This window comes from Trachypithecus francoisi, unplaced genomic scaffold, assembly GCF_009764315.1.
Source record: "Trachypithecus francoisi isolate TF-2019V2 unplaced genomic scaffold, Tfra_2.0 Lachesis_group15, whole genome shotgun sequence".
Taxonomy (NCBI): domain Eukaryota; kingdom Metazoa; phylum Chordata; class Mammalia; order Primates; family Cercopithecidae; genus Trachypithecus; species Trachypithecus francoisi.
In genome coordinates this window covers 93516528-93529010 of record NW_022681460.1, presented here as the reverse complement: position 1 = coordinate 93529010, position 12483 = coordinate 93516528, and the positions used below count along the sequence as shown (strand labels likewise).

Genomic DNA, 12483 nt, shown 5'->3' with positions numbered 1-12483 from the left:
TCTCTTAATTCCCACCAGATGAACATGTTTATAGGTACACTGAAAGCCTAGAGTATTATTTGGTTAGGATGGCTTCTTTTAACATAAGAAGCTCTAAGGTTTATATTTCAAAGAATGACACACATGATTTATCACACATCAAAATTCTGAATATACCAAGCAATCATGCTTGTCATTATACTAAGTCTTTCTTACAGGTAGTCTATTTACCTAACACACTTTTCTCCCTGAAACACTGAGGTATATGCTTTTGTATACTTCTATTTCTATTTAAAAGACAGAAAATGATGTCACAAGCAGGTCAGGCGTGGTGGCTCATGCCTGTAATCCCAGCACTTTGCGAGGCTGAGGTGGGTGGATCACAAGGTCAGGAGTTCGAGACCAGCCTGACCAACATGGTGAAACCCTGTCTCTACTAAAAAAAAAATACAAAAAAAACTAGCTTGGCATGGTGGCATGTGCCTGTAATCCCAGCTACTTGAGAGACTGAGGCAGGAGAATTGCTTGAACTTGGGAGGCAGAGGTTGCAGTGAGCCTAGCTGAGATCCTGCCACTGCACTCCAGCCTGGCGACAGAGACTCCATCTCAAAAGAAAAGAAAAGAAAAGAAAAAAAAGAAAAGAAAAGAATGTCACAAGCAGAAACCACTTAACTAAAAATCCCAAAGAATACATATCAATCTGTATTACCTTGCACATTGAGCATGAGCACCAACATGCTAAAGTAAACAGATGGACTTTGAGGACAATGGGTGCAATTAGCTGTGTGGACTGGGCCACATACCTGTACAGGGATGCTGTAGGATGCCTGAGTCACTTTGTATGAGCTAAATGAGAAGGATAGCACCTCTTAAGGACCACAGGTACAAAGGTAGGCTCAAGCCTCAAACTCAAGGAGGTAGCTTGTCCCCACCCCTAAGAAAGGCAGCAGAGTAGTTACACTGGTGGCAGCAACATAGAACCAAAGTGGAAGGTACTTATTTGAGCAGAGTCTTGCTTGAAAATGCAGTGAGTCACATGCTGCAGATGGCAGGCTGTGATGGTTGAAGCCTCAGCTTTGAGGTGGCTCTACCCAGTCAAGCTTTTTGCCTGCAGAGCCCCATTTTTGCCCTCATTTACAAAATTGCCGTTAGCAGCCTCTAAGCCTACTGCCTTCCTCATACACACACGGATGGTCCTTTTTCAATTATTGATGCTAATGGGTGAGAGGGATAGGGAAAAGAATGAATAATTGGCTCCCAACTTCATATTTCTTTACTTAACACTTCCCTGGTCTTCTCCACATCCAAATATCTTATCAAAGTTTCCAGCAAATCTTAACCTTGAGGGATGTACCCCAATGTGCTTCTCTGGGACTCTGAATTCCCAGTGCTTTTTTGTGTGTGTTGATGTGTTTGCTGCAGGAATTGCAAGAACCTAGAAACTCCCAGAATCCCTGACCTGAGGAGACTTGCAGGGTTCTCGCTGGAGGTCTTCAGAAGGCTGAGTTCATAACTGGGTCTCTCTTAACCAAAGCATCCAGCCTCCCCTGGAAACATGATAATCTTCAGCTTCTAACAAAATGGTTTTGCCTTGTGGCATTTAGCTTCTGGTCAGTTAGCTGTTGTTTCTCCCTCCATCCCAGATCAATCTCAGAAAACCAGGTTAGCTCTAAATCTGGCAACTATTAGGAGCATACTGTCGGTGTGAATTTGTGTGTAAATTTAGAAATATTGCCACTTCCCTCCAAAGCTAATTCTCCGTCTTAAATCAAGAGGAAGAAAACGGCTAATTTCTTGGCTGAAATCATTTCTGTTATTTTACTATGTATTTGTGATTATTGCAAGCAAATGTAGAGATTTTTATTAAACTGTATTGGTTTTTAGAGCTGAAGATTTTAGAAAGCTACTCCAGATCTCAGGCCTTCAAACAAACTGCCAGTGAGATCAAAGCTGCTCTATCTGGCTCACGTATTACAGCCCAGGAACCTGAGCGAGTTTTGAACAAGAAATAATCTAAAACAAAAGAAAACAAAACAAAAACTACCTCTAATTCTGCATAGCAGACACTCACCAATTAACTGATTATCAAATGCTTTTTGATAGAGCAATCTTGCCATTGGTATAACTTAAATACACTTGTTTATCAATTGTTCTTTGCTTTTTTTATTTTTCATTAATATATGGGAGGTTGGGTTTCTGGGTGGTCTGTTGATAGCTCAACTTCATTGTGACTTATGCCCCCCAGCCCTCCATTCTTCACTGTCTTGGAGGAAAACCAGAAACCTCATTACCAGTTCTTTTCCTATATGCCTCCAGGTTACATTTGTCCAGTGAGAGGCACCCCCGTGAAATATCTGAGGGAGAAACGGAGAAGCTATTTTTCTATAGTGCCCGCTACAGGCAGTTACTCAGAGCCTCAGCTTCTCAGAGTCCTCCTGAGAAGCATCTGCTACGGGCAACTTGATCACAACAGAAGCCCCAGTTTCTCTTGAGGGCTCTGCACTTTGGTTGCCCTTAAAGCAACCTTCTGACCTTTCCTTACCCAGCCCTTCTAATGGCTGTGCAAGCCTCAATTCCTCTTTCAACTCTTTCCAACTCATCAAAAACTTAGCACGATTTCTGTTTTCCGATTAAATCCTGACTGATACTGGGGCCAGGGATTCATTCTCTTTTATGCCTCTTTTTTCTTATAATACAAAAGCTAGGGGTATTAGTCAGTGAGAAAGTACTTATTGAAAGCACAGGCCAGGTGCAGTGGCTCATGCCTGTAATCCAGGACTTTGTGAGGCTGAGGTGGGTGGATCACCTGATGTCAGGAGTTTGAGAGCAGCCTGGCCAACATGGTGAAGCCCTGTCTCTACTAAAAAAAAAAAAAAAAAAAAAAAAAAAAATTAGCCAGGCATGGTGGCAGGTGCCCATAGTCCCAGCTACTTGGGAGGCTGAAGCAGGAGAATCACTTGAACCCAGGAGGTGGAGGTTGCAGTGAGCTGAGATCACACTACTGCACTCCTGCATGGGTGACAGAACGAGACTCCATCTCAAAAAAAAAAAAAAAAGCACATAATTACATAATTTATATTGCAGTGTGTTAGGTATGAGGACTCACATCAAGATAAAGTCCCCAAATAAAACAGATAAAATAATGACCATGCATATATAAAATGTATATGTAAACACAATAACTAAAAGTTTGTGCCAAGGAAAGACTGGATCAGGGAATCTTCTGGAGGCAAGAAAATCACTAAGATGTTTCCTTTCTTTCTAAAATCTTCTGCTGGGCAAATGTTCAGCAGGCAGCCTTCTTGGACATGGGCTGTCGTCCCTGACTGCATCCATCCTGAGCTCTTTGATATGCCATCCTGCAGGGCAGCACTGTCACTGTATGCCAGGGGCACAGGAAGAGGGAGGCCTGTGAATGAAGAAATGTAGTATTTAATTTTCTGCTGCTTCCTGGACACTCACAGGGTGTAACTGGGAAGAATTTGAGGCTGCGAATAGTTCCATTAAAAGGTACACCTATCATTTAGAAGGAGTTGGGCTTCAAGACCAAAAATGCTGCCTCAACTGGCTTAAACCACATGGAATGGATACAGGAACAATCAGAGGCGCCATGATGCCATCCACTGAGGTTTGTCTCGTCCTCTCCTCTGCTGTCCTCAGCATCAGTTCTATTTTGATGCTGTCCTCCCTGTGGAGGCAAGACAGCTGCCACATTCCTAAGTAACACATCTAGAAACAAAATAACATTGGGTGCCAAAAAGGGAGCATGGTTTCTGGTGTTTGTATTTTCAGAAACAAAGAAAACTCTCCCTCTAAACTCCCAGCAATCCACTGCTCTTGCATGTCCCACTGGCTAAAAGTGAGTCACAAGCCCACCCCTAAACCTATTATTGGAAAGATAATGGGGCCATACACATGGGCTTAGTTCAGCCAGGATTCAGCCCTGGAAGTGGGGTAAGCCCCCTGCTTTGTGCCACATTGGAAAGGGATGAGTGCCTGATACTGGGGCTTTAACAATAGAAAATCAGGAGGGGATACATATTGGTTTCTCTAGAAATGATCTGATCAAAATAGTAGTTACTGGCTGGGCACAGTGGCTCATGCCTATAATCCCAGCATTTTAGGATGCCAAGGCAGGAGGATTATTTGAGCCCAGGAGTTCAAGACCAGCCCAGGCAATATAGTGAGAGACCCAGGCTCTACTCATCAGCCCTCATGAGAAAAACATTTTCTGGGCATGTGGTATGTGCCTGCAGTCCCAGCTACTCGGGAGGCTGAGGAGAGAGGATCTCTTGAGTCTGGGAGGTCAAAGCTACAGTGAGCTGAGATCGTGACATTGCACTCCAATCTGTCTCCAAAAGAAAAAGAAGAAAAGGTAGTTAATTATTGTAACAGGAAGCAAGGAGGGCCTCAGATTTGTCAGTGTTGTTCATGACAACCACACACTTTCAGAAAGTTTCAGTGGGATTCATACCTTACTTTGCACCACCACACTCCACGGGGCTTGGATGCAATTGTGCTCTATGTAAATGTGTATTGTGTATTCAGCTATTCCTGGAATTCTATTTTCAATCCTGATGTTAATTAGAGGGATACTTCTTTACCAAGACAAAGTCGTGGTCAGAAGAGAAGCTCAACATTGTACGGAGGTCACAGAAATAGAATTCCATTATGGTGCCTAGAGCAAGCTGAGTCACACGGGTGGAAAATTTTAGATTTCAGGATTGAGGGGCCACCAGAAAATATTCAAAAATATGTAATGAATACCTTTCCATAGAATAAGACAATGCCATACATGGCCCACCTGGAGGTGACTTGATCTGGTGTTTTCTCGATGTTATTAGCGTTTCCTGCAAAAGCAAACAAGCAAAAAACAGTGGTTCCATTGTTAACTATATTAGGGAAATGTTGAGCTAAACAGAATAAAACAGGCATATCTACTTCAGGACCTCTCAGAGTTGTTGATATGGTGCCACAAACTGTGGCTCTCCAAAAGGGGACATTATATTCAGTGTTTCCCAAACATATTTGACCACAGAATACAAAATGGAATATGGTGAGACTGATCTGCAGAATCCACTTTGGGAAAGGCTGCTCAGGCCCTTCATTTTACAGCTAAATAAACTGAGGACCTGTGAAATGAAGGAATGTGTCCAAGCTTGCTCTATTAGCCAGGATTCCTCAGGATACAAATGGAAGCATCAAGAGAGTTTGAAATGTAAAAAAATGATTAAAGTAGGCAGGATTAGGGAAGCCAACAAGATATAGTGAGACACCCAGGGAATCACAGCAGCTAAAAGCTATTGCCATCCCAACCCTAAAGGGGAAAGAGAAGGAAGCTTGTTACTGGAGCTCAGCTGAGAGCTGGAGAAACGGAAGGGCTGCCTGTCAGAACTGTCATGGGGTAGGGAAGAAGGGGATAGATACGTGACCTCAGCCTGTCTCTCTTCCTGTCCTCTCCTTTCCCACTGGCGCTGCCCATTGGCCAAACCCATGTGGAAGCCAGAGGGCGGAAGCCTGGTAATGTAGTCTGTAGAGGTCAGCCTCCCAGGCACAGAGCTGAGCAGAGAAGGGTGAGCACATATCTGTGGGGCAGGTGGGGAATAAACAGCACAATTATATAGCTAGTATTTTGCCTTTTTCATTTTTTTAGAAAAGTTTACCTCATATATTTCATAAACTTATGTGAGCTGGCATAATACAATTTAATGCAATATAAAACCAAAAAATACTAAAAACATAAAGTAATGGTTTTCAAGATGTGGTCTCAAAGTGTGATTTCTAGGGGTTTCCAAGACCCTTTCAGATCTGCAAGGTCAATTTGTAATAGTACTGTGATGTTATCTTGTGTTTTTCTTTCACTCTTTCACAAGCAACCCATGGGTTTTCCCATGCTGAGTGACGATATTATTGACTGCTAACGGAATGTGTGCCTGTGCATTCTCATGATTTAAAATTGCCCCATTTTAATTTCTAATATAGTAGATGATAAGCATTACTCAAATAAACACAGTTTCTTTGGATCCTCAATTATCTATGATGTAAAGAAACCCTGAGACCAAAATGTTAGAGAACCACTGATGTAAATGTAGTAAAACGACAGATGTGTCCAGGTGAGAGGTGAAGCCAGCTGGACTTCCTGGGTCCAGTGGGGACTTGGAGAACTTTTCTGTTTAGCTAGGGGATTGTAAACGCACCAATTCGCACTCTGTGTCTAGCTAAAGGATTGTAAATGCACCAATCAGCACTCTGCAAAAACGCATCCATCAGCGCTCTGTGTCTAGCTAAAGGATTGTAAACACACCAATCAGCGCTCTGTAAAAACACACCAATCAGCACTCTGTTTCTAGCTAAAGGATTGTAAATGCACCAATCAGCACTCTGTAAAATGGACCAGTCAGCACCCTGAAAAATGCACCAATCAATGCTCTGTAAAATGGACCAACCAGCAGGATGTGGGCGGGGCCAAATAAGGGAATAAAAGCTGGCCACCTGAGCAAACAGTGGCAACCCATTCCCCTCCCCTTCCCTGCTGTGGAGGCTTTGTTCTTTTGCTCTTCCCAATAAATCTTGCTGCTGCTCACTATTTGGGTCTGCACTACCTTTGAGAGCTGTATTTTAACACTCACTGTATTAAAACACTCACTGCACAGGTCTGCGGCTTCACTCCTGAGGTCAGTGAGGCCAGGAACCCACTGGAAGGAAGAAACTCTGGACACATCTGAACATCTGAAGGAGTAAACTCTGGACACACCATCTTTAAGAACTGTAACACTCACCGTGAGGGTCCACGGCTTCATTCCTGAAGTCAGCAAGATCAAGAACCCACCGGAAGGAATAAATTCCACACACACAGGTACTTGAAAGGAACTATTCTTCATGCTGGGCACCAAATTTTCTAGGTTATCTAACAGCAAAGTTGATAGGAAACAAAAGGGTTAGATGGTAAGTCATCTCTAGAGCCTGAGATGTGACTTGGGTAAGTTTTCTAACAACAAAGTATAAGAAGCCCTTGTGTGGAGTTCATGTATAATGATCTACTTATCTAGAAATGACATATGGGATACTGGATAATAAAACAAAGTATCTTTATTGCAAGAGTGGTGCATTAGTTTCCTATTGCTGCATAATAAATGATCACACATTTGATGGCCTAAAAACCATACCCATTTGTTATCTCACCGTTTTTTGGGGTCAGGAATCTGGGCATGTCATAACTGGGTTCTCTACTCAGGGTCTCACAAGGCTGAAATCAAGGTGGATTGCATTCTCATCTGGAGGATGCAATGGAAATGCTAGGATCTGCTTCTAAGCTCCTGCAGGTTGTTGGCAGAATTCGTGTCTTTATGACTGTAGAATTAATGGCAGCTTGCTTCTTCAAAGCCAGCAACAGAAATAAGAGTCTCTACTGCTTCAGGTCTCAAACTCCAGGGAAGGCCTGGACCCTCTTTAAAAGGCTCACTGATTTGGCCAGGCCCACTGAGGTTAAATGCTCTTTTGTTTAACTAAAAGTCACTTGAGTAGGGGTCTTAATTATACCTGAAAAAAGTCCCTTCGACTTTGCCGTAAACATAATTACAGGAGCGGTACTTCCTTACTTTTATCCTATCTTGTGGTTAAAAGCAAGTTATGGTTTCCACCCACATTCATGGCAAGGGAATTAAGAGCATGACTCATTAGGGGTCACCCTGTCGTGTATCTGTCAGAGGTGGGGAGCAGATTCAACCATAATCAGAAGGGTTTTAATACAAAGGCATTAGCACAAGTACATGACCAAACTCCTGAGTGAAGACCTTAGAAGTAATATTCTTTGGGGCAAGATTCCCCTTATGTGAACAACATTCCAGACTCTCAATCAAAACACTACAGTCAAAATCAGAACACAGAAATATGGAAGCATTGCTACCTTGGACAAATGAAGCAATGACACACATGATGTAAAAGGTGAGTCAGAATCAAAATAAAGTCGCACCAGGATCCTACGATTCTGCTACTTATTGGCCTGGTGAATTTGGCACCTCTAAACGTCATTGGCAAACACTAATCATGCTGTAAAAGCTAATGAGGATTAAGGAGCATTATCCTGGAGGCCAAAGGGATGTGTATGAGGTTTTAAAGGCCCTAATATATGTCTTTGAATTTGTTAGACTGATATTTTAGTATTTTCCAAAGTTCTTTTCCTGAAAACTGTTGAGAAAAAAGCTGATAGGATTTTAAAATGAATATCCTACAGATGAGGAGGTATTGAAGGAAATTTCTAGGAATAAATTAGTCTAACTTGGGGGTGATAATTTCCTTCTGTAAAGATGGAGGAGGCCACTCTCTATGCCCATGATGTAGAAACAATACTTGTAGAATTTATTAGAGGAGCTCACTCATCTAGAAGACAAAAGTTACTATTCTGGGGAGAGGGGAACAACTTCAGTGGCTCTTTGTGCTCTGTACACAGTCTGCTCTCAAAAATGTTGATTGAAGATGAGGATGAAGATAGTGAAGATGAGGAAAATGATAATCCTCAGAGAGTTCAAAACACTACCTCTAAATAGCTGTCTTTGCTAATAATGCCTTGTTACTGGCCAGGGCCATGTGATATGAGACACAGGACTGGCCTCCAGCTGAGGAAGGGGAGAGAATAGAGAGGAGAGGGGATGCTGCCAGGGCAGGGAGCTCTTGGGTGGAAGGCAGAGAGCCTCAGAGACAGATTTCACCTAATGTAAATGTTTCCCAGAATGGTTGCTATTTTTGTTCTAAGTAGTTTGCTTATGCCAAAAGTGCATATTTTCCCAACAATCCTCAGGAAATAAGACACAGAAGTCTGTCTTTAATTTTCATGATATCCTGCAATTTAAATCAGTCTGGATGCATCTGTGTGGTTTTTATTTTTTGGTATTGTTTAGATGTAATTAAGTAAATCAATATACAGGTACTTAACTATATATTAACAGGGCCATTTGTTAACAGAGTTATAGGATGGAATTAAACTGTAGTAAAGATTTAAAAACTTGTAATAAATTCAATTATTATCAAGTCATTACTCAGAATCTGAATTTATAGATATATTACCATATCTTGACAGGAATTTATATTGATTGGATATTTTGAATATTAATAAAATATAGAACTTAGTATTAATAAGTGGAACTATGGTACAATTTTAAAAAGGAGAAAAACAAAATTGTGATTTTTCTAGTTTTTTAGAATTGAAGGGGTTAGGGCCGGGCGCGGTGGCTCAAGCCTGTAATCCCAGCACTTTGGGAGGCCGAGACGGGCGGATCACGAGGTCAGGAGATCGAGACCATCCTGGCTAACATGGTGAAACCCCGTCTCTACTAAAAATACAAAAAACTAGCCGGGCGAGGTGGCGGGCGCCTGTAGTCCCAGCTACTCGGGAGGCTGAGGCAGGAGAATGGCGTGAACCCGGGAGGCGGAGCTTGCAGTGAGCCGAGATTGCGCCACTGCACTCCAGTCTGGGCGACAGAGCGAGACTCTGCCTCAAAAAAAAAAAAAAAAAAAAAGAATTGAAGGGGTTAATATGTTTCTCTGAGTCTCACATATTTGTATTTGCCTCTATGCCTATCGAAAATTTATAAAAGCTACTCTAAGATTGGTTATCTTATTTTTTGTTTTTCCTCCATTTATTTGTGTTTATTAAGGAAAATGGTAGTGGAGCTAAAGGTAGGTGAGTCGCCTATAATAAGGAAGCTACGATAATTAAATTATTGTACGACCACCCCTTGAGCTGTCATTTGAAAGGATGAAAGCTTAATTTTTCCATCAACAAAGTAAATTTCATCCAAGCTGTTGTTTAGAATGCCACATGCATTTAAAAATTACATGTTTAAACTAATCAGGAGCAAATGGAATTTAAACCCCTCATCAAAATAACATGGATAGATTGTAAATTTATGGAGCATTTTCACTATAGAAAATTAAGTCCATTCCAAACATATCCAGGATTCATCAGGCAAACGGGGCAGTACTGATGTAAACTACCCACTGTGTGAGCTTAAGGCAGAAAGGTCTCTAATAAATTAGAGTAAATAGCAGCTGAACTGGCCTCACCATGGCTTGTCTGTTCAACCTAGCAAGGAAAAAAAGTTAGCATTAATTGGTATGCTCTAGGCTCTGTCAAAGGAACAGGCACTTAGAGCAATTAAGTCAGATGCAGAAAAACAGCTCTGCATTGAAAAGCTGACAGCAGGACTCCTGCACAATATACATAATGAGTGGCTGAGGACTTTAATGGATGGAGGCTTGGAGACTAATGGACAATTAATGTAAAACAGATGACTTCCCTTGGAGATGACAGTCTTTTGAAAGGCGCTTCACCTGCTGCTCGAACAAATGCGGCTAAAGCGAAATGAAAACAGGAACATGGTCTCATTGAACAAGGCTAGAGCTAGTATTTGTGTCCCTGCTTTCTCCTTGAGTATTTTCAAAAACTAGGTCAGGAATTTAACAATTCCCTGCAGCTGGTGGTGCAAGCCCCCTCCTGTGGCCTCCTGCCATCCAGGGTGGCCTGAGATCACTGACTGTGCGTCTTGAGCCTTTTGAGAAGCTGCCCTAGCTTGCCTTGTTTAACAGGCAAAAAGAAGACAGGCCATATTATAGTGTCCCAGCCTCACTTTTAAAATGACAACAAACCACTCCAACATAGAAATTGCAGTAAATACATATTGGAACATCTCTTAGAAATTGAAGAACATGGTTTCTTCTCAAACTAGGCTATTTTAATTGTGCTTTAATTTTAAGTTAAGATAACTGGAGTCCTTCAAGTTTAAGCTTTATAAGCACAGACAGGCTCCCTCCTTATGATAAGTGGTTGTGTACCGAAAGCAGTTAATTGTTTGCAAAGAGAAACTCATTTCCTATAGAAACAATGCTGCAATGGCATTTAAGTTTCCATGTGATCTTCCCGAAATCTGTTTAATCCAGATGGAAGCTTAACACAAGTCAGCCTGAGCCCTGGGTCCTGGAACAAGGAGGAGACAGCTGCCCTGTGGGAGACAGGAAGGAAAAGGGAGAAAAAAGATGTTTCCCTCTCTTTCTTAGTGGGAAATGGGATTGGACTGAGCTATAATTTTGAGTTACAAACTAATCCTTGGCAATTTTCTATCTTCTAACACCCCTTTACTCAACACTCAGGAAATCAGTGCCTTATGTCATTTAAGTCGCTAGGCATTTCACCCCTGCCCCCAAGCCCCCAACTCCTGTCCTCACTACAAATGTACATATCTTAGCAATTCCCCACTTGTTCTCCTGTAATTTTTCTTCCATTTTCTCATAACAGTATATCTCATCTAGAAATTGAGGAAAGCATCTTGTGTGGGCTAATGAACACATTTGGCTGATGGCCTGAGCACTCCCAGAAGCCTTTGCATATTAAAGAAAGAATTGCTTCTAAACTCACATGCATGTCCCATTGACAGAATTTCTGTAAGAAAAAAAAAAATCAAGTCAAAATTTCAGGTGTCTAATTCAAAAAAATCCAGAAGTGCAGGAGAAATGTATTAGGATATTTGTTACAGCACTGAAAAGTAGAAACCACGTAAAAGTCAATGAGAAAATGCCTTAAGTGTAATATATTCATATAGTGTCAGATTATGCAGGAGTTATGTGGGTACGTTAGAAAATTAGCAAACATCACCCTTTTCTCACAGCCTGCTTAGGTTTCAGCCCCCATGTGCCTGCTCAGCAAGACATGGTTGAGCAGGGTGAGATTTGCACAGTTCAGTTTATAAGCTCTGCCCCTCCCTGCAAAGTGAACACAGAGTCATGGCAAGGGTAGAACTTGGATTAAGGCAACAAATATTAATATATGTAGATTGTATGTTTTAATCCAGAAATTCATGTAGCTGGTGTGGCATTTACTAGAAGTTGGGTAAGCAGGAAATATCTATTTTCTTCAAATCAAATTCAATATGACTGCCATCCCCTATGTCACTGAATTGCAAGAAATTCAGTCTTCATTATTTGTTTCCTCTCCTCCTTCCTGGGTTTACATAAAAATTGGAAGGATTATTTGGTGTCCAGAAAATGAGCAAATCTCTCAGTGGGTCCAGGGTGCTACGAATCTTCACTCCCAGGCTCCAACTGAGGCCGCTGGCTCTCCCAGTTCTGCACCAAGCTGCTTCCCTTCAAGCCCTCTTCTCACCTGAGTGCAGCCTGACTGGGGGTAGTGCCAAGAAAGGGGCTTTGGGAATCTCCCTTCCTCGCATTTCAAAAGCTTCCATGTTCCCTGGACAAACTCACTGACCCATTCCCGCTTGTGCCAGCCCTCTCAGTGAGCTCAGGTTTCAGGCAAGGGAGGTAGGTTTCCAGGTGGCCAAGAGGAGCAGTTACCTTAATGCAGTAGTTCTCAGCACGTGGGTTCTGGCCTGCAGCGTTGGTATTAAAGGGATAGTTACAGTTAGAAGGAGAAATACCTAATGTAGATGACGGTTGATGGGTGCACCAAACCACCATGGCATGTATATACCTATGTAACAAACCTGCACGTTCTGC

At 42.0% G+C, this 12483-nt stretch overlaps 1 protein-coding gene across 1 annotated transcript; it reads right to left on the bottom strand.

Annotated features, from left to right (window-relative positions):
- Window positions 1-3049: 3049 nt before the first annotated feature.
- Window positions 3050-12108, bottom strand: LOC117098087. The gene is made up of 5 exons (XM_033236564.1): window positions 11982-12108; window positions 11390-11413; window positions 6759-6886; window positions 5412-5564; window positions 3050-3388 (listed from the first exon to the last, which is right to left on the bottom strand). Exons 2-5 carry the CDS (start codon window positions 11400-11402, stop codon window positions 3266-3268), a joined length of 417 nt encoding a protein of 138 aa, XP_033092455.1. The 5' UTR covers window positions 11403-11413; window positions 11982-12108; the 3' UTR covers window positions 3050-3265.
- Between the last annotated feature and the right edge of the window lie 375 nt (window positions 12109-12483).

What these genes read in the sequence shown, in the direction of transcription:
- LOC117098087 (XM_033236564.1), bottom strand. An exon ending in TGAAGCCGTGGACCCTCACG is followed by an intron (nt 5,565 to 6,758) that starts GTGAGTGTTACA and finishes CCTGCCCCACAG; the next exon opens with ATATGTGCTCACCCTTCTCT. An exon ending in AGGAAGAGAGACAGGCTGAG is followed by an intron (nt 3,389 to 5,411) that starts GTCACGTATCTA and finishes CTTCATTCACAG; the next exon opens with GCCTCCCTCTTCCTGTGCCC.